Genomic DNA, 21,782 nt, shown 5'->3' on the forward strand with positions numbered 1-21,782 from the left:
TGCTTCTTCAGCCTGTGTGAAAGCCAAAAGTACAGATGGGTTCAAAAGAAATTAGCCAGACTCGTGAAGGATATCTCCATCAATGGCAGCTGAATACAACGGCTCAGATCCAAACTCTGGCTGAAGAAATCTGTATGTTCCTTAATGCTGGGACTTGGGAGAATATACAAGAGAAAGATTGTCCTTCTCACTTTCCTTCTGCTTTTGCCTCAGTATCCACTACCTACCAGCACTGGAGACAGGGTATTGGGCTAGAGGGACCTTTGCTTTGATTCAGTTTATCAGTTTTGTGTTTTGTCTTCCCCCGAGGAATCCCAGAGCAATGTGCAAAGAACAATGAATTAAGTTTCACAACTTTGTAAGTCAGGAGAGCTGCAATATTCCTATTTTACAGATGATGAGATATGTGTAAGTAATATCTTACACTACAGACAGGCTCACCAGAACTTTTGTTGAGTAAGTGACTATTCAGTTTGATTTATATGACCTTTCCAAGGTCAGTGACAGGCTGGGGTTTGAACCTACATTTTCTGCATACCAGCACATTGGTTTGACTCTGAAGTTCAATCATAGATCACACTGTAGGGATGTGAGTTTTCCAGGGAGTTTGCTAGTCTTTGTTGCAGTGCTTTTAGAAAGATTGACCGCATTTCTTGAGTCGCTATTTGAAACCTGCCACCCTTTATGTAGATGGCGAGGGACAAAGGTATTAATTTAGAAGAGGAAGAACCTAAGCAGCAAGCTTTGGTTGTGTGATTTACTACATAATTATACAAAGTACAATCTTGATGTGGCATAAGTAGTGGACCTGTTTGGGTGCAGCACAGCTTTGTTGATCTGCAGTTGGCTGGTCCGTACACAGAGAGTGTCTCTGTCACATCTCAGCAAGCAGTAAAGGGACGGCATTTGTTACTTTGATCAGCACTACTGTACTGCATACTACTGTGTGTGTTACGACAGCATTCCTGTACATGTTATTTCACTGCTAGTACTTCACCTTTTACGTTAATTCTCAAGGAAGAGGTGCAGGTATCAAACAAAGTGAGTAAGAGAAGAGAATAGTCTCTAACTCTTGTGGAGTAACAAAGGGTATGGCCATGAATCGGGTAAGATGAAGTATAGTTTGAAAAGCAGTTCACCCTGACCCTGTTTATCATAGAAAATACTTCCTTATTCATAGCTCAGTGAACTGGAGAAATCAGCATAATTTCTCAGACAAATGTAGAGAGAATATCTGTCTCTTGTACTGTTTGTTTCTGTGTATCCTGTAGAAGAAGGTTCGTGCTAGTTGTGGAGATACAATCTATGATTGCAGATGACGTCATTCAGTGAGTTAGAAACTTTCTAAGTCCCTCTGGAATGATTGATATTCTGTGCCCATATGACAAAACATTGGAAAGATAAAGATAGACGGCAAATGTCGTTATTCAGATGCACAGGCATGCACTTGTCTTTGACGTTGCTGAGCAAATTTGCTTTACCAGCTGTGGTATACCACAGTATTTTGGGGTGGGCTGTAAGTAAACCTTGCACTTCCGGGCTTTAAAACATGAACTACTCTCCAGGATGAAAGATCAGCCCAGTGAGGCTTTTGTAATCTGATTAATTTTCCCTCTAGTTCAACACCTGCTCACAAGAGTGCTCCACCAAAGGGGTCTACATACATACACATCCACAAACATTGAGCAACATTGCCTGTGCACATGCATACCTCTATGCATACACACTTACAATAGAGCCAGAAAGCCCTTTTTTTCTTGCTTTATTGCATGGCTGGAATTCCGTTCTCTTCCAATTGACATGGATCAACTACTTTGATAAACAAGTGCCCTTCTCTCCTTCCAAAAGAGGTCAGGAAATTCGACATCTCCTGGCCTCCTCAAATCAGTGTTCGAGGGCTAACCTGAATTCAGAGCTGAGGATGGAACAGCTCCGCTGACTGCACACGCTGGATTCAGGGAAAGGGAACCTCTCTGCCAGACATCCGTAGATCTAGGCAAACATGCCAGAATTTGATTTGGAGGTAAGCTTGATGTTTATCTGCTGTGCAGGATTGTCTTCAAATCCCTCTTCTCAGAGAACTGGAGAAACCCCAATGCATTTCCATATGAGGGCAGGGATATTACAGTACTGACACTGAGAAAACATTGGTAGAGTGTGTGTGTGTGTGTGTGTGTGTTTAAACAAAATCCCTTCCTCTGGATACACACGGGAGTGGGGTTTCCTGGCTGTACATCCACTTGCACTGAGGCTGCCATCTTGGCTAGGCTTCTTCCCACGGCTCTTTGCCTGCGTGCATCCCTCAGTGCCAAATGACATTCAGACCTTGGTATGGCTTTTCCTTTTGGCTTGCTGACTGAAATAGGATCACTTGCTGACACTCTCTCTGTTTCCCTGGCTAAATTTAGGTGTTAAATCAGCCCTATCTTGTAAAAAAAAAAAAAAAAAAAATAATTAAAAAAGACATACAAATACCAGTCTCGGGGAAGTCTGTTGATACCATCCTGAACATCAAGGTGAAAAGCAGGGAATAGCATTACAGAAGGCTGAGGTCTAGCTTTGTGTCAGGGTTACAGGCCCATTTTTGGTTTTCTGTTGTCCAAAGGTACCTCTCTTGTCTAGACCTTTGCCCTGTTGCATCCATCAACCTGTAGCAGCCAAGATTTACAGAGGTGTGTCTCTGAATGGTGTCTTTGCTGCTTGCCTTTGCATAGTCTGCCAGAGTGATTGAGTGATGTCGATATTCTCCCGTATTTCCTTCTGTGCTCTGCTGAGCTGCTTTGCTTTTTAGCAGTATGTGGTTTTTCATCTTCCCTCCCCACTCTTTTCCTTCTTCTTTAGATCATGTAATTTTTAAGTCTATTCTCCATTTTTTTTACCCATTTAATCTCAGACAATGTAATAAGTTCAATGTTGTAAATGATATGTACTGCAGTAGGTAACTGAATTGTTTGCTTAATGGCCTGATTCTCATTTTACCCTGACAAATCTCTCTCAAATGTCATGCCTTGGCTTGTTCTTTGTACTCTTCCGCCGCTAGGATTGTACCTGCCCTGTTTGGGTAATAAAGTGTTCCGGCTGTGCTGTCCCGCTCAGCCCCGCTCAGCCCCATGTGCCAGGCACAGCTGGTTGGCAGGTTTTGTCTTTGCCTGCCAGCTGCAGTTACTACACTCGGAGGGAGAGCTGCGAGTAGTGCCCCGCCATAGCTAGGCTGCACGCTCCGTGGTGTTTTGCTCTCCAAGTAATTATATGAGTATCTATTTAATCTTTCATTTCCTCAGTCTGTCTCTTTAACTGGCCTGCAACGCTGTGATTTGCAGCGGCAATAAGCAATGTTCCTATTCCCATATGTTCACTATTCCCAGCTCCCCTCACCCCCGTGACAATTCTTGCCAAGCCTAACTTAATGAGAAAATTCCTTTGCTGCTTCTCTTGTGTTTTCTTGTCTCTATCTGTATTTCATAAGCTCTTGTTCCTATTATCTATGAATTTAATTTTCCTTGTTGCATCTGATGCCTGAATGCTTTTGTGCTGTTACACATCCCCATGCAGAAGAACATCTGAAAAAAACGAACTGTTTGATCATGGACACATACTTGAAAAAACAGCAGAATTCTCTTTTTAAGTGACTTCTGATCTACAGGTTTGAGGGACTTAAAAATGGGACTTAGAGTTAGTCTGAGGCACAGAGGCAGGTTTTACTTGGCACGAATACTTTTGTGTTTGTTTAAATCACAGTTGTACTTGTTGCTTTTGGCAGATGCTGTCTTGCCAGTTACTTCCATTGCAGTTCGCTGACCAAGGTGTGATTATAAGGGTCTGATTCTGAATTCTTTTAGGCCTCCAATCCTCCAGGTGCGCTCCTTTTAGAAAGCTTCTAGTCAGTCTTGCAAACCAGGCAGATGGGCAAAACAAGGCAATTTCTATGTGCAGTCAGCTTGTGTGAATATGGTGCTTATGGATATAGTTACTTGTGGTTTATCTACATCATAAACTTTGTGAAGAACAGATTTTTCTCATTTTTATTAATCTGATATTAGTTGAATGGTATATTTATTTAGACCAACATCAGCGTCGTGGTTTAACCCCAGCCAGCAACTAAGCCCCACCCAGCCGCTCGCTCACTCCCCCGCAGTGGGATGGGGGAGAGAATTGAAAGGGTAAAAGTGAGAAAACTCGTGGGGTGAGATAAAGACAGTTTAATAGGTAGAGCAAAAGCCGCGCCACGAGCAAAGCAAAGCAAGGAATTCACTCCCTCCTTCCCATCGGCAGGCAGGTGCTCAGCCATCCCCAGGAACGCAGGGCTCCATCACGTGTAACGGTGACTTGGGAAGACAAACGCCATCACTCCCAACATCCGCCCCTTCCTTCTTCTTCCCCCAGCTTTATATGCTGAGCATGACGCCATGTGGCGTGGGATAGCCCTTTGGTCAGTTGGGGTCAGCTGAGCTGGCTGTGCCCCCTCCCAGCTTCTTGTGCACTGGGCAGAGCTGGGAAGCTGAAAAGTCCTTGACTGGTGTAAGCACTACTCAGCAAGAATGAAAACATCGGTGTGTTGTCAACATTATTCTCGTACTAAATCCAAAACACAGCACTATACCAGCTACTAAGAAGAAAATTAACTCTATCCCAGCTGAAACCAGGACAATCAGCATTTTGTTAACATCAGCTAACACACCTACTTTGTTGGTCATTTGGTTAAAAATCACTGGTTTCTATGGAACTGCATCAGATTTGAACCTCTGATTCTGTGCATCCAATTATCGTCTGAGAGAGTTTCAGCAGCTACAAATTGGTTACGTGAGTCTGAGCTGAAAACATAATTAGATGCTGATTACAATATATATTGTGTGTTTCTTTGGAGTAGAGGCCATATTTTGGTGATCCAATTGATTCAAATTATGTCCTCTGAGATTCCTATCTCCCTGCTGCTTTAACATGGTTCTCAAAAATTAACATGGCTGTCAAAAATATATAAAGCATATTACAGAGACAGCCTTTTCCAAGGTGTCCTGGTTTCAGCTGGGATAGAGTTAGTTTTCTTCCCAGTAGCTGGCACAGTGCTGTGTTTTGGGTTTAGGATGAGAATAATGTCGATAACACCCTGATGTTTCAGTTGTTGCTGAGCAGTGCTTACACCGGTCAAGGGCTTTCCAGCTCCCCATGCCCTGCCCCGTGCACAAGGAGCTGGGAGGGGGCACAGCTGGGGGGGCTGACCCAGACCGGCCCAAGGGCTATTCCATACCCTATGGCGTCGTGCCCAGTATAGGAACTGGGGGGCAGCGATCGCTGCTCGGGGACAGGCTGGGCATCGGTCGGCGGGTGGTGAGCAATTGTATAGTGTATCACTTGCTTTGTATATTATTATTGTATTATTATATTATTATTACTACTATTACTTCTATTTCATTTTACTTCGATTATTAAACTGTTCTTTTCTCAACCCACGAGTTTTCTGACTTTCACCCTTCCGATTCTCTCCCCCATCCCACCGGGGTGGGGGGAGCGAGCGAGCGGCTGGGTGGTGCTTAGCTGCTGGCTGGGGTTAAACCACGACACAAGGTCCTCAAAACATGTAACTGTTGCATAGAGAATTGCATTGACTTAATTCCCCTTTCATATCTCACTATATTACTAACAACTTTATTCTAAACCATAGACCAGTTTCAATAACACACTAAGCAACATGGGTGTTGAATTGTAACATTGTTCTCTTGGAATAATTAGTCACAACAAGCATTTTTTGTATTTGTTCTGGTTAGCCAGATATTTGGATCGAATCCTGTTCCCTGCAAGAGCAAAGAAACCTAAGTCCATCTTGTTATTACTGATTTCTCTGGTCATTTGAGGAACCGCGAATGGAAGGGCCAACCTCCACCTGTATGGGGCCAGAGCATGCTTGAGTCTGTGCTTTAGCAAGAGGGCAGCGAGGCTGCTGGGATTGTTTTCAGGAGCACTGGATTGTGACAACTGGTAGTGCTATCGGTATCAAATGTTTGAAGACTTTGTTCTGGATTAGTCTGAACTGGTGGATAGTATGTAGGAGAGTTTTTTTTCAAGTATTCGTTAATGAGTCTGATGCTGTCTTTAACAAGCCAGTTTTCTGTGGAGTGGATGGTCAGACAGCAGTCAGCGTTGACTGGATGGTCTCCTCTTCCCTAGGCCAGGGAACTGGGTGCAACCCCCATCAGTCTGGTCTTTAGAGTGTGTTTCTGTTTGACAGCTTCTCAATGGCTTTTTTGCCTTTTGGGGTGGTGGTTGTATTAACTGGAGGATTGGGGGCTTGTAGTTTCCAGGTTCATCTGCAGTAAATGGAGTAACTGGGGCTGTTGGTGGCAGAGGGATTGGCAGAGCACTGTGCCCAGGGCGGATGCGGCTCTGACGCCGGGGCGTGGGGGTTCACACCACCCCGGCCTTTTGCCTGCGGTCAGATGCTGTGCTGGGGGTATTAAATGGGCACAGAGAAGCAAAAAACCACCCTTCCTCTCCTTTCCCTTGTGAATCCTGAGTGCATTCGCACCCTACAATTTCTAGCAGTTGTTTTCTTTCCGTAGTGACCTAAATGTTTCTTGGCAAATTACTAAACAAAAAAGAACTTTTTGGACATGTATCACACAAGCAAAGGAGGAAAATGACACATGGCTTTGTGCTCGTTTTGATTTCCCAAACCATCGGCAAGTTTACCCCAGACTTCTCTGTTTGAGACGTAACCAGAGTTCCTGGCACCTCACCTATAATGCAGTACCATCAGTTGTCAAGGTAGAGAGGAAAAGCCTGACCTCATCCTATGCGTCTCCGTTAGGCAAGACAGGCACCCTGTCCACAGAGGTACTACCTGCTGGTCTGGAGGCCGAGGCTGATTTGCCCAGGCCTTTCGTGCCTACCAGACTTCCAAGGCGGTTTTTGGTCTCTGTCAGCAGAAGCAGTTTGATAAAGCCAGTGCAGATTTCTGGGCAGGTTAGGAAGCCCCCAGGCTGAGACTTTTCTGTCTGGTTTCTCACGCCCTTTCTGTAACAGTCTGCAACACACCCAATTTCTTTGTTGCCTTCCTCTGAAGCTTTTTTCCCTAACATCTAGAGCAAACACATAGGTACCACACCGGGCATTGTTTTCCTTGAAACACTTGTTGGGCTGTTGAAGGATACGCATGTATTTGTATATATTTGCAAAGGAGAAACTGGCGAATTATCTTCCCTGTGCTTGAGAGGCACTGCTGCAAGCACATTTTCTGTCCTCTGCGTAAAGAGCTGCATGTTGCACTAAAGAGGAAAGATCGTCTATTATCATTGAATTTTGTAATTCTCAGAGGAATACCGTAAAAAATATTGAAGTGGGAAGTTCAGCGAGTTTTCCTAGTACCAGCATGAACTATTAGGAACACTTGCATGGCGTCCCAGATTTGCACAACACTTCGGCTTCCAGGTTGCTGTTCTTGATCCTGCAGAGCTGCAGCAGCGCAGACTTGGTATTGTTGGTGCCCTTCAGTGGATTATTGACATGAGTTTGCACAAAATGACCCGTGAAAGTGGTGTTCCTGGGATGCTTCTTGTGCGAGCAATGGAAACGGGATCAAGGAAATATTTTACACAATGTCTCTTGATCTTAATCTGTAATTAGATGTTGGATTGCAATATGTGCTTTGACTATGACAACATTTATACTCTTTCTGCCTGCCTCTGGTTTGTCCAGAGATGACTGAGCCATCCTGCTATAATGAAGCTTCTGGAGATTTTTCTTGGTGCGTTCTTATTAGCTTCCAAGGACTCCTCTCCAACTCTGAGCACTCTTGGAAGGCAGAGAGCAGAGCAGTCCCACTGGAGCCTTGCACGCCAAAGCGGGATTTTTGAGAGGGAGAGAGGATGGGATATTTCTGAGATCTACGTAGATGGGATGGAGCATCAAATCAGTGTCTCGCAGATCCTCCTTGAAAAGAACTGAGATGGAACAGCTAGTTGTTCTAGCACGTATGTTAAAAGGATACTTTTGAATGACTTGTAACCCTGGAACCAGTTTACGGTTGGCAAGATATAACTCTTCAATTCCTGCTTTGTCTACCAGAATTCCTGGGGCATTGTGTACACAGGCAAGGTGGTGACAGCAGGGAGATGCTGACTCTCTGGAGCTAAGTGCCCCTGGCAGATGTCGGCATACTTGGAGAATGAAGACTGAAGTGGGGTGTCTCATAACTTGAATTATTTTGCAGAGGAAAAAAAAGATGTGAGGTTTTTGCCTTCAATACAGCACAGTGTAATTCATGATCCCGAACTATTCATATCACCTAGCTTTGGCAGCAGAGTAGCATAGCAGCTGAGAGATTTAGCAGATAAAATATTCATGGTTTGTGTAAGCTGCTAGCCTTACGCTGGAAAGAGAAAATTTGGCGGCTTCCGTTTTCATGTGAATTTCTGCCAAATATTCATTCTTTCCACTGTACGTTGCATTTTCATGATGGGCTTAGAGGGTGATCTGACAGAGGCTGTGTTTTGCTGCAGTACAGTTCCTTGGAACAGGAGCATCTCCATGTAACCCAGCATACTTATTTCATCTGTTTTGCAGTCTGGAGGCTGCCAGCATCGGATTCATCATCATTATAGACAGACGACGGGACAAATGGAGCGCAGTGAAGGCATCGCTGACACGGATAGCAGTGAGTGCTTGCTTTTGTTATTTATCTTCTAGAAATTAAAATTATCTGCTGAACCTTCAGCACAGGATACAGTCTCGTGTGCTCATTTTTAGCTCCCGTTTTCTGGCTGTGGATGCAGATTCTCCCCTGCCCTGAAGTTCATGAGTGTTAAATAAGAGAGGGAGGAAGCTGCAGTAACAAATTACACAGCCTTGTTTACTGCTGAATTAGGATAAATTCCTTATTTGCTGGGTTGACTGCAATGTAAATTCTAGTAATTTGAAGTTGGTTCCTAGAAGAGTGTTAATGGAGGTACCCTTCTGTGCATTGAGGAGTGATGATGTGGCCTGCTTAGGAAAGAAGCAGGTCCCAAGGGACTTGTGTTTGCATGATAGTAAGTGATCTCTGTCAGAAACTCTTAATAGCTTATTATATCTCATTTGTAAGAGTCGGAGCTAAGTACTCATTTTCAGTGCTGATAGAAGTATCTGGTTTTATACATCTGTTACCAGGAGCATGTGCTGTGTGAGGAGCAAGCACTTACACACAGAGGTGTAGGATGTAAGGATGACCAAGGCAACTTTAAGTTCTTTCAAGGAATTCAGACAGAATTGCTTTTCATTCTCAGTTCTTTTTAGCTGCTCTCTTCTAGAAATTGTTCTTTTGTACGCTTGATGAGCTCAGAGGAGTGCGTGAGAGTTGTAGGCTGGGTGTTGCAGACAGGGCCATGTCTGATGAATGTGTTGAGTGCCTGTGTGTGGGGAAAAATATGTGAGGTTAAAAAGACTGAAAACCCTTTCCAGAGTGAGAAGGTAGGTCAGCCTAGGGAATCCATCTGTGCCACCAGCTTCTTTCACCAAGCCCAACGTGGGTAGCCGGTTTTTGTATGTAGCCAGTTTTGCCCTCTAGTGGCTGCAGCCTGAAAAATGGGAAAACCTATGGTGTGGTAGTGCAAAAGGGGCTTCGTGTGGTTCAGATCTGGGGGAAGAAGACACTAGGGCACAAACTTCAGAGCTCTGTGCTAAATCCATATCGGAAAGCAATGTATGGCTGGGCAGTAAAATCCATGGGCTGGTCTTTCTGTTGCCTTTAGAGACTGTGACAATGGGCACGTGCTGGATGGGCCAGCTGATATTATTAGCAGCTGGACTGAGCAAGGTTCACTAAGTCCTACCTGCTTTGCCCCCTTTAGGAAACACTTGGCTGAAAATTCCCTTGGCCTTCCTGTAAGGCAGAGCTGTGCCTTCTAATAGTTCTATATTTCTTGCAGGGAGCATTTCCAGGAAACCTGCAGCTAGTGTTTGTCCTGCGACCCTCCCGCTTTATCCAAAGGACGATCGCTGACATTGGGATTAAACTCTATCGGGATGACTTTAAAATGAAGGTACCGGTAAGCATGCATTTTCTTTGTCCATGTGTTTTCTTTATCTCCATGTCTGCAGTTCTTAGGTGTCAGCAATTTCTCATAACCTAGTAACTCAAATGTGATTGCAAGTGGCAAGTGGGGACTTTGATCTGGGTCTGTATGGTGTCTACAATAGTAATGCCAAAGAGTTAATTACCAGTGGACGCTTCACGGTATTTAAGGGATGTGTTCCCATGTGGAAGGTCACCGTAGCTATAAAATGTGACTGGGTTTTTAAGTCTTAACTCAGTGGAGCTGTTCCCCTGATGTGGGCAGAGGTAGATCTTCTCACTCCAGTGACAAACAGAATTATTTAGGACTACAGAGCAGTGAAGGGCTAGGGCTGGATTCTGCTGGGTTGTGTATTATCCATGGGACTGCTGACAGCCTGACAGTGCCCCTGTTAAGTGCTTGCGTAGCACTGTCTATTCTTAATGCCTTTTATGATCCCCATGCCCTCAAGATTCAAAGTTTGTTTTTTACTTCTTTTTATATGCACTTGGCATATGCTGTGGCTTGATGAGAATGTGATTTGAAGCAGGTTATCAATCCTGAAGGAGTTTAAGTTTTAGATTATTCTATGAGAGCTCTTTTGGGAGTTGTTCCTAGCTGCATGTTTGCATGTGGTTTCAAAGTGTTTTATAAATAAACTTGAATGATGACTATTAATGGTATTCTATCCTGGAACAGACTCAAACTGTGTTCCACAATGACTTTACTGGAGTGATTTCATATGATTGTTTTGGATTTTGCTTGTGGTTTTATATGGTTTTGCAAAAGCCCCATGGCTCTCCAATGAATTCTAGCTCTGTCGATACCTAATTTTGAAGTTCAGGTGTTTAAGACGCTTTATGCTTCTGCTGAAGAGACAGCAGCCCATTTACTACAATGCATACAGAAAAGGAACCATGAATATTCATTTGGTTATTGTGGATTAAATTGTAACCTTGACCGTAGTTTGGCAAGGGTGGTTTTTTGGTAATTAAAATGCAAAATTGGTGTAAAGATGTATGTTTGATTACAAAACAAAATCTTTTATTTCACCTTGAAAAATGGATGTTCCTGTATTTAATAAGCCACAATCTGTTACCATAGCAACTGTTGTACCAGCGCCTGCAGCCCAGGAAGAGACAACTTCATCAAGGACTAGCATTTCCTAGCAATTCAGCACCTTTTGTACTTCTAGCAATTTATTTGACGCCAGTGTTGCATTTCAAATCCAGCTTGAAACTATCAAAGTTGGAAGAGAGGTTAATTCTAGGCAGGGGTCAAGCACTGCATTAAGTATTAAATAGTAACTACTTTTCTTACAGGCAGGAAAATCAAGATATGAGTTTAGTTTGGGGTCTTCTTGGACTTTCACATTTTGAGCCATCTTGGGCATGTCCACAGAGCTCTTAGAGAGCAGTCTTACAAAAACTAAGAGCATGATATACTTGCTGCTAGGTCTGCCTGCCTCCTGCCCAGATGTCTGCAGACAGCCTGTCAGATGTACATATAGGCTGTCCACATATGCCTGATGCTATTGTAAGTTGCGTAGGGTTGTGCTAAAGGTGTCCTAAGTTCCCGGGGTCTGCCATGCTCTCTGGAGGGGCCTTTCAGAACAGGTAGGTTACCGAGAGCAACACCTATTTGTCCACGTTGAAAACAGCATCCCACCTGCCAAGCATGAGAAAAGGGCCAGAGAGTTCCTGTCCCATGGGAGATATCCTGACTCAAGGAATTAGGTATCAGTACATATCTTTAATACCAATATCATCCTTTAAATTGTTTGCTGGTTGGTTGTTCATGTTGTGTGTTTGACACTATGACAACATTAATGTCATAACTGGGCCATGGATGGGTTGCATTTCCTATCACAACTGTCAGTGAGTGAGGGCCAGGACCTAAGCATTCAAAAGGGGCTTCAGGAATATGGTGTGCATTTGTTAAGGAAACGTTTGTTAAACATTTATCTGAGCTATCAGACTGCAAATACATTCAGTAAAATAGATTTGCTGGGTTAAATCAACACTGGATTGAGTAGGAGCCAGAAGATCAAACAGGAGCAGGAAATAGAGGCTGAAATAATAAACCAGACACATTAAGAAAATGCAGGATTTATGTGACTTACTGTCGTGGTTTAACCCCAGCCAGCCACTAAGCCCCACCCAGCCCCACAACTTGGGAAGACAAACGCCATCGCGCTGAACATCCGCCCCTTCCTTCTTCTTCCCCCAGCTTTATATGCTGAGCATGACGCCATGTGGCGTGGGATAGCCCTTTGGTCAGTTGGGGTCATCTGTCCCAGCCGTGTTCCCTCCCAAATTCCTGTGCCCCCCCAGCCTGCTCGCTGGTGGGGTGGGGTGACAAGCAGAAAAGGCCTTGACTCTGTGTAAGCGCTGCTCAGCAATAACTAAAACATCCCGGTGTTATCAACGCTGTTGTCAGCGCAAATCCGAAACATAGCCCCATATTAGGCACTATGAAGAAAATTAACTCTATCCTAGCCAAAACCAGCACACTTATTGACATACAAATGTGGCTAATAAAACCTCCTGAGGTAAATCTCTATTAGGATAGTTATTTGATTAAATATCATTATACAGGAACAAGATACAGAAATATTGGAGATACACCAGGGTTCATCTGAGATAAAATCTGGGAATTCAGAAGGAACACCCAGAGACTTACGTAAGGAACCTCCCATCATGGGAAGGGAATTAAAGCATCTTCATAGCATACACAAAAGGCTGAACCTGTCCATAGCAGGTGCTTCTTTGACCTGTGTAGGCTGTGACTTCATTCAGATGGTCTAACCCACCATAAAGCAACCCCACTGCAGCTCTGTGTTCTGTGCTGACCTGCTTATGCAGGCCCTCCTCTTCTAAACTGCTGCTCTCTTGTATTCTCCAGCTTACTGAATGTGGCTGTCTTCAGTCTGGCAAGAAGTATGGGAGATGCTAGCGCTAAGATGGGTTTCTTAGCTGGATGTTGGATTGCTCCTAGGCTTTCTCCTGCAGAGATGCCTGCAGGGTGAAGACTCGTGCCCTGTTGGGTAGTACCATAGCTGGCAATATTAATAGATTTGCTTTGTGGCTCATGCTGAATGTATCACGTTAAAACAAACATCTTCCTAAAAGAAAAGTGCATGACAGTGTTCCTCTGTAGTTTCAGTGAAGTTTGGAGTATCAAAAGATGTCCAACTTGTCAGCGACATCTCTGATGGGGAAGAGCTACAAAGCAGTTAAGGCTTACTTTCTCAAAGGTGACTTGCAATTCAGAAGTAGTGCATAGACTTCATGTTCCAGTCTGAGGCTACTCCAGGATGATCTAGTTTTTGAGTTTTCTGGCTTTGATCATAACAAAACAGCATTTGGTAACACGTTCAGGGAATAGCTTTCCTTTTAGCTTTGGCTGAGGTACTCTGTGCTGTCTTTGTCTCAGTTTCTTCACCAACAAGGTCTCCTGGCCTCTGTGTTTACAAGCAGGGTTCAAGGAGAAGATGACCTGCTGAAAGTGAAAAAGAATTGAGTCGGGGACTACTTGAGACTATTCAACCCATGCAGGTCCACGGGGCCAGGTGTGTCTCCCACAGTATTGATGCATGTGCAAAATGGCTGCTTCCTCAGCCTAGGAAGGAGCAAGATGATGTCAAATTATGGTTAGTTCAAGAATGGCCGTGTACATGTTGAGAAGGCAAAATCTAGTGGAAATAAACTGTGGCCATTGCGTGAACAAATACATAATGAGAACTTACTGCCTATGGTGGAACTGCGGTTTGGTCATATATGTTTAAGGCAAACCCAGATGCTAGGAACAATGACTGAAAGGGCTCGTTATTTCTCTCAGTCCATTGTGTTTGGATTCGTTTCAGATCATCATGTTAAATTCTGTCTCTGATCTGCATGGCTATATTGACAAAAGTCAGCTGACCCGGGAGCTGGGAGGAACCCTGGAGTATGGCCACAGCCAGTGGATACATCACCGAACCGTGAGTGTTGGTGTTGTTCTTACACGTCTGCACCCAGAATTGTCCAGATGATGAATGTAAAGCAACCATTAATAGTAACTCTTCAGCTGCATTTCAGCCTACAGATTCTGCTAGGGCAAAAACGGGCAAAGCTGGGCCCTGATCCAGGAAAATGAATTAATTTCTCGGAGACCGTAGGCAATGTTTGCATCTGTGTTTGTGGGTCTACTTGCAAGACTGGTATGTTGAGCTCACATCTAAGTAGCCCCAATGTTTGCAGTGTTCTGAGCAGGCTTGGGTTTGAGTCTGTTGTTGCTGAGCTGCAGGTTAGGTCTAATGCTCGGAAAAAGAGCTTTTCTGAGGTGGCTTTGTTAAGTCAAATCACTTTTGTCACTTCCCTGCTATGATTTTCTGTGCTTTACTGTCCGTATAAAATTATTAGAATTATATTAAATTTGTTTGGAAAATTTTGCCAAGCACAGAGACTTGAAAAAAACCCCACAGACATAACTTAGGACTGTGAAACAATTTATTGCTCATACACACAGGAGAGGGTGGGGGCAAGCACGCTACTAAGTGAAGCACTGATAAGCTCGTGGTGCGTGGTGCAGTCAGCCAAAGCATCTCTGCTGGATGAGGGGTTGTCGTCAGGGAAGCGCGGGCCTCCACGGCACCTTGAAACAGCCTGACTGTCAGTCTTGCTGAGCTACTGTCTTCATCCCCTTTGCTGCTTCTCTTAGTGTTCTCATATCTTGTTCTGCCAGTGCTTTTTTTCTGAAACAGCTTTAAACTGTTGCTAAATGGTAGCGGTCCAGCAATCTCACTGCATTGTTCTTTGTTTCTGTTTTCTTACCTTGCATGGGTAGGAGCCTGTGAGCTTTCTTGCCCACAGAGTACGTGTTTGGCTTTTAGTAAACGGCCTTTGGTTGTGGATGGCTCTATCTGTGTTGCAGTCAGAAGCGTGACGTTTCAGCCAACTTTAATCCAGTAGCTTCAGTGCTGAGAACAGGAGGCTACAGCTGCTAAGCACTAAGCCAGACCGTATGTGGGCCTGTACTGCTTATGTCGAAAGCAGGTGTGATTTTATAGGAAAAAGAAGGAAGAAGGCTATGAACCCTGCTAGCGTTGCCTCATCTGGGGCATGTTTCAGCTCACATATGTGGAATGTAATTTCTCTCTGCACCTTTTGAATGATGATCTACCTCCAGTTTGTTTTTCACTGAGCACACAGCATAATTTTAACTGTCATGGTTGCAAATGAGGAATTCCCATCATTGCTGGAGAAGGGAATGCAACTTGCAACAACTGTGCAGTGTTTGACTAGGTGTAAGAGCATCCCTAGTGCTGTTGACTGACTCAAACCATTGGGTGTTTTAGATCAAAAAGTGTAAAGAATAAAGAGCTATACGGGATAATACATACCCTAAAGAAACTGGGGCATGATCATGAAAATCATCCCATGCAGTTACTTGCTACTAGATACAATGGTTTTAGTCACATCTCACAAGTCCTACTTGTAGGACCAATATATCCTACTCTGAAAAGGCAGCATTCTTTTTAAGCCTTCCTCACTTCCCCTTTCTTCAGTGAACCCATAGACTTCTGACAGGTTTTGTGTTGGTGCACCCAAGTGATAAAGAAACAGCAATGCTCCAATGAATTTATGCATTTTAACTGTATTTGCTGTTGTTCTTGCGTTTGTGTACTAATATGAACAGATGGGAGGGAGCAACTGGAATGCATCTAGTACAGATAGGCAGGATGGAGATGCGCATTTTCAGAAGTCAGAGGGAAGACAGATTGTTGCTAAGTGAACAATGGCTGTATAAATATAAATGTGAAAAATACGTTCAGAGTCTCCTCAACTTAAGTAAAGCCTCAATTAAAATTTTAAACACAGCAGACTTTCCCAGCAAGCATGGGCAGAGGATCTGAAGTTCCAGTCCTGGCTTTGAAGCTGATGTCCTCTGTGGTTTCATTATGTCTGCTAAGCTCTGGGAGTGTCCCAGCTGGTTCATGGAGATGATAATACTTGTAGGCCTGTGAAAAGATCATTTGTGACACAGGATTTAATTTGTAACTTTTAGCGTATCCACCCAAAAAAGGGCAACATGGCCAGCTTTACAGGCATGTAATACTTGCAGCAGAGCGTGCCTGAAGGACTAAGCATTGTTAAAGGGCTAAGCGTAAATAACCAGTCTATGACTTTATGCTCTTGCTTTTCCAGGCTATTGAAAACTTTGCAATGACAGTAAAAACAACAGCACAGATGCTGCAGACCTTTGGAACAGACCTAGCGGAGACTGAACTTCCCAACGATGTGCAGTGCACAGAGGAGCTCCTCTCTGCACACACTGACCACCATGGCAAGCTGAAGGTGAATGTTGTATCATGACAGCTCCATCAGCGTAATATATGATTTTTGATTTAAAGTTTTCTGCCATCATTTGGGAGTCCATTATCTGGAACCTACTGAAGAGGAGAGAAACCTGGGTTCAGGAGGTCTATTTGATTCAACTATGAAAAAAGACTTTTTACAGCTTCAGGAATGATAGAACAGGGGAATGTCTCTTCTATTGTATGAGAGGGTGCGATGTGCTCACGTCTGGAATAGCATGGGTTCCTGATGAAGAGTTCATCAGAAAGGATGGACTCTCACTGGAGCAGATGTACAGAACATCTGTGAGGATAATCCAGGAATAGACAGAATGATAGAGGAGGAAAAGAAAACTAGATGATGACTGCCATTTTATTTTTAAAAAAAAAGTTGGGGCAAGTTTAGCTTTGCAGAGTAAGGCTCAGAAGAAAACGTTACTGCTGTCAACAAACACCTCAGGTTAAACACAAAAGAAAAAATACTACTTAAGCTATATTAGCACAAGAACAAATTTTATGCAAGAAGTGTGTGGTGATGTGGGGACTCCTCAGCTGACCTGTTAATGTTTGAGCCTCATTGTCCTTTTCATTGCTCATCTTTCATGCTGGGAAGACACCTTCTTCTGTGGGTGACTCCTTGATAGCTGATGTAGTGTGGCTCAGCATGTCACAATGTTGTTTAAGGAAATTCCATTAAGAAGTGCAATGTCTCAGCGCAGTCTCTCGGCTCACTGAACGATCTGCGGCACACATTCAGTTTGTGGCAGAATAATTTATTCTGCAAGTTGCCTGGTCAGAAATGCAGTCTGCTCAGAAGTTATATGCTATTCCTTTTCTCAGAAATATGTCTAGTATTCAAAGTGAATAGATGTAGTCTCTGCATTTCTAGAAAGACATATCATCTTTGGTAAGCATTTATATTTTGTTCCAAGTATTCAATACCTGTGAAAGAATCCTCCTTTAGCATTGCGATGTTGTCCATCTAAGAGATGTGAGCACTGTTAGAATAAGTACATACAATTTGTTTGGCTTGGTTTATTCCCTCAGGATGAGCTGAAACTAGCTGTGAAGCAGGGGGCCACCCTACTGACATGCATTAGGGAGCCAGTCACCCGAAGCGCCAACAGCAAACTCAGTCCAGATGAACTGGAAAATGTGGCAACAGTAGAAAGGTCAGTGAAAGTAGATTACTTTGTGCAAGTTGCTAATTTATTCCTAAGAAATGCAAGTGTAATTTAAATGATTTAAATATTCAGGTTATAAATTCCCACTGGTTCAGCTCTTCAGGATATATTGGACAGGTAACTCAGAAGAGGGAATAGCTTTGAGGAAGTTACTTGATTAAACCGTCAAGGCAAGTTCAAACAAGTCCTGAGTGTCTTGGTAATTTTTGGTTGGACCACTAACTACCTGGCTGAAGATTTAATGTGGGACTTACTTTCCACATAACATGTGCATCCTCCAAACTTTTATGCTTGGTCAGAAAGTGGCATCTGAATCCATGGGAGATGAGAGGGTATGTGCTTCTGCATGTCTGTGGAAACACTGAGGGAGGAACAGATGAAGATGATGCTCTGAAACATACCCCTTCACAGCTGCAGAGAGAGAGAAAGAGAGAGAGAGAGAGAAACTCCTGTTCTTTCCTACAATGCTCATTATTACCATACACCTTTTAGTCACCATGTAGAAGTTTCTGCTGTGCCATGTGAGGCAGTGGAAAGAGAAACGTCATGCTAGTGTTTCAGCGTGTCTGCATTCACTGGGAACAAAGCTGCCAAAAGTAAAGCTGAGCTGTTATTTTTCACTGAATACTTCAAAATCCTTTAAACAGTCATCCCAAAGGAATTTGTGAATTCATCTTGAAATCAACAACTAGCTTGGATTAAAAACACATTTTTCAGGGATAGATTGAAAACAGAACTTTGTTTTTGAGAGGAATAGGAGGGAGCTATTGGTGTTTGCCCTAATAACTTGATGATTCTAGCACTTGCTTGGATGTAGGAGATCAGGCCTGGTCCCCTGCCTGTCCAAAAAGTGCCCATCTATTGAAATATAGGATATTCGGAGAAGACTTTCTTTTATTTTTTTTTCTGTTTAAACTGTTCTACTTTGTAATGTAATTAATAGATCATTGAGAGACTGTGAGGATGACTCACTTGTCTGGTGTCAGACATTTTACTCAAGATGTATGACACCTTGGTACTAATTTCTTTGCGAATGAATGTTTCATCATTTGCACAAAACGAAACAATGTCCATGGGAGGCACTATGAGCTTCTAATCTACTGTTTCTAATGGGCTGGGAAAAATTACTCAGTCCTTGCCCATTTCTGATGGGTGAAGGAAATGAACAAGTTGTAGAGTTTTGCTTTAAACATTTCTTAAATAATAATTGCATCATATTCAATCTGCATTAGCCTGGGGTGAATTATCTTTGAAGAATTGCATGGAAGCTAGGGAGAGACAGCTGCCTTTGGCTGCCAGCGCATGGAACAGCTCTGTGTTCCTGTGGCAGGGCAGGGGGCAGGACTGCAACTGCCACAGTGGATCCGTGCAGTTGTCGCTCAGCATTCACACTCCTGCCTGTCCCACTGCAAATTTCATTCTCTATTGCTTAAGGGAAGCAGAGCCTTCTTATGTGGGTGTAGGCTCCCCACCATCTCCCTGCTCTGCTTTCTGCCATCAGTTGGTGTAACTTAAAAGAAATGAACTATAGGAAATAAGTAAGTTCTTTCCATTCTAATTTCTTAACAGGTTGTTGGCTCAGTTGGATGAAACAGAAAAGGCTTTTGATCAATTTTGGACCAAGCATCACCTAAAACTAGAACAATGCCTGCAGCTTCGACACTTTGAACATGATTTTAGAGAGGTATTTCCTTTGTTCATTCTGTCTAGCCTTCTCTGGTAAATAAGATCAAATTTTAACCGTGCTTAGAGTATACTGGCAATCCAAAAAGGAGGTTGGGAGAGAAGCCCTTCATTATGAAATAGGAAATGGATACTCAAAAATTAGATTCTTGACAGCTGTCAGATATCTTACAACATTTGAATAAGGCACAATGAGGAAAGTGCCAGCCTGTCAGGCCAAAATGCAAAACACCAACTTCTTGAGAAACCATTTTGCATTTATGCGTGATGTTACCAAATACCATTTCTTCTGTGATGGTAAGTTGCCAATCCCACCAGAGTCAACGGAATACAGCTCAGAAAGCCCAGCTGTCAGCCCAGAGGCTGGAGTAATGCAGATTCTGGTAGTACAGACTCTGGAGTTACAGGTGTTCAAAAGTGTATGCGCCTAAATAAATAGCGAGAAGCAGGGCAAATCTTTGAAGAATAGTTGATTGTTGCTTTATTCCTTGGCTTTTCCATTTTGGAACAAGCTGAAAGACTAAACTTGAGATGCAGACTCTTCTAAAAGATGTAGGTGAATGTGTAGAAGCCATAGGTGTGTTATAATTTTATGAGTATCTTGTGATGGGGTTTTGGGTGGAGTTTTTTGTTGGTTTTTTTGTTTTATTTTATTTTGTTGGGTTTTTTTTAGGTAAAACTGGCATTGGATAATCTCATGGAAGCACAAGCAAGTTTTGCTGATGTTGGAGACAGTGTGACTCGAGTGGAGCACCTCCTAAGGGAACAGAAACAACTGGAAGAGAAAGGACAGGTTTGCACTCAATATAGTATTATAGCTGCTGTAGACATGATCTTCTAGACACTTCTGTGTCACTGTCCTTTATATCACGCTTACTGTCTTCTCGTGAGTCATTATTTTAAATTGCAAAACTCAGATCCTAATTTCCAGAAGCCAGGGTTGTTCAGACCCAGTAGTTCCAGTTTGTTACTTGGAAAGCTAGAATCCAGTTCAGAAATCAGTATTTCAAACCAGGAAAGGGTAGGTGCATCTTTGGAATCTGAAAAGCTCAGAATACTTTACAGGTTACCTTGGCCAGATAACTTTTAAGACCATTCTCTTCAGACTCATAGCAGTTTGAGGAACACCCGTGCCTTCCAATAAACACCTTTCTTTTCCAGACATTTGCACTTTGTAATTCCATCAGCTGGTCAGCTGTGATAGATATCACATTTAGTATTATTAGAAAGCATTGAACAAATGAGTAAGTTTAATCAGAGGAGGATGCACACAAACAAATGGAAAGGCTGATTATCATCTTTTTTAAGAATAGGATTATGATTTAGAAATATTGTGATCTTTGCACAGCTCTTCTGCAGAAGCCTAAAGGAACAAAAGTTATAGCAACATGCATTTTCCTTCCATTGTCCACACCATATAACGTATTGCTGTGTGCTCTATTCCCGTTAGCCACCTCTAATTTCATCCTGTTGTGAGTAAGCTTATGAATTGTACCCAGTCAGTAGGATCTGAAGAGTTTTCCAAAATATATCTTGGAATCGAAAATAAACTAAAGCATTATAAACCTGGCAATTAGTGAGTGAAAAAAAAATATAGGCTTTTTGATTATTGAGAACTTTGCAGGGAAAAAAACTTGTATAATGAATGTCCCCAGTCTGTGAGAAAGAGGAAGGCATACACTCACAGAATCACAGTTATCACAGCATGATTAAGGATGGAAGGGACCTCTGGAAGTCATCTTGTTCAATGCCCCTGCTAAAGCAGGGCCACCTAGAGCAGGTTGCCCAAGAGGGCAGGTTGTCCAGACAGCTTTTTAATATCTTCAAGGATGGAGACTTCTACAACCTCTCTGGGCAACCTTTTCCGGTGCTCAGTCACCCTCAGAGGAAAGAAGTGTTTCCTGATGTTCAGATGGAACTTGTGTTTCAATATACTCACTGACAACGGAGTTGGTCTTCAATACAAATATAAAGTAAGACATACCAGCTAGATTAATATTCCAAACCTCCAGGCTTTACCTCCAGGCTACAGCAGGGATTACAGAGATGGATTGTCGTTATTATGCATGTCATTTTAAGATCTCACTTTGGAATTTTTCTCATTAATTTCACAGGAACCTTTGGAGAAGGCCCAGTCTCTAGCTCTCCATGGAGAACAGCTCATCCAAAACAACCATTATGCAGTTGACTCCATTAGACCAAAGTGTGTTGAACTCAGGCGTATTTGCGATGACTTTACCAACGAGACCAAGAAAAAGTATGATATTTTGGGAAAGTCTCTTGAGCTGCATAAGCAGTTAGATAAGGTGAGTGAACCTTCTCAGATAATAGCCCTGGTAAGGTTCTACTGAAAATGAGTGTTTTTATAAGCTCAGGTAATTTGGATGAAGAGAAAAAGTATTTATTCCTTTTTTCTCCATTTCATTCAGAAACTGTTGCTATTAAAATTGGAGGAGCAGCTTCCTGTAATTATGGTCTTAAAATGATGAAAAGTAGGAAGTAAAACTAAGAAAAAATTGAGCTAGGCCTAAATTTGAAATGAAAACCAGATGTGTT

At 42.9% G+C, this 21,782-nt stretch overlaps 1 protein-coding gene across 10 annotated transcripts in view; it reads left to right on the plus strand.

The window, feature by feature from the left end:
• Positions 1 to 21,782, plus strand: part of MCF2L2 (MCF.2 cell line derived transforming sequence-like 2) — a 182,457-nt gene that overhangs the window by 54,058 nt on the left and 106,617 nt on the right. For 9 of the 10 annotated variants that reach the window (XM_087738487.1, XM_087738485.1, XM_087738493.1 and 6 more), the window contains exons 4-11: positions 8,557 to 8,647; positions 9,897 to 10,016; positions 13,888 to 14,004; positions 16,211 to 16,360; positions 17,407 to 17,531; positions 19,113 to 19,227; positions 19,900 to 20,019; positions 21,341 to 21,532. In XM_087738487.1, the coding sequence (XP_087594613.1) occupies positions 8,557 to 8,647; positions 9,897 to 10,016; positions 13,888 to 14,004; positions 16,211 to 16,360; positions 17,407 to 17,531; positions 19,113 to 19,227; positions 19,900 to 20,019; positions 21,341 to 21,532 (1,030 nt within the window). The remainder of the gene's footprint in view (positions 1 to 8,556; positions 8,648 to 9,896; positions 10,017 to 13,887; positions 14,005 to 16,210; positions 16,361 to 17,406; positions 17,532 to 19,112; positions 19,228 to 19,899; positions 20,020 to 21,340; positions 21,533 to 21,782) is intronic. The other variant, XM_087738486.1, reaches the window with a different exon arrangement.

This window comes from Nipponia nippon, unplaced genomic scaffold (genome assembly GCF_047370975.1).
Source record: "Nipponia nippon isolate SJK-2023a ecotype South Korea unplaced genomic scaffold, ASM4737097v1 scaffold_7, whole genome shotgun sequence".
Classification (NCBI taxonomy): Eukaryota; Metazoa; Chordata; class Aves; order Pelecaniformes; family Threskiornithidae; genus Nipponia; species Nipponia nippon.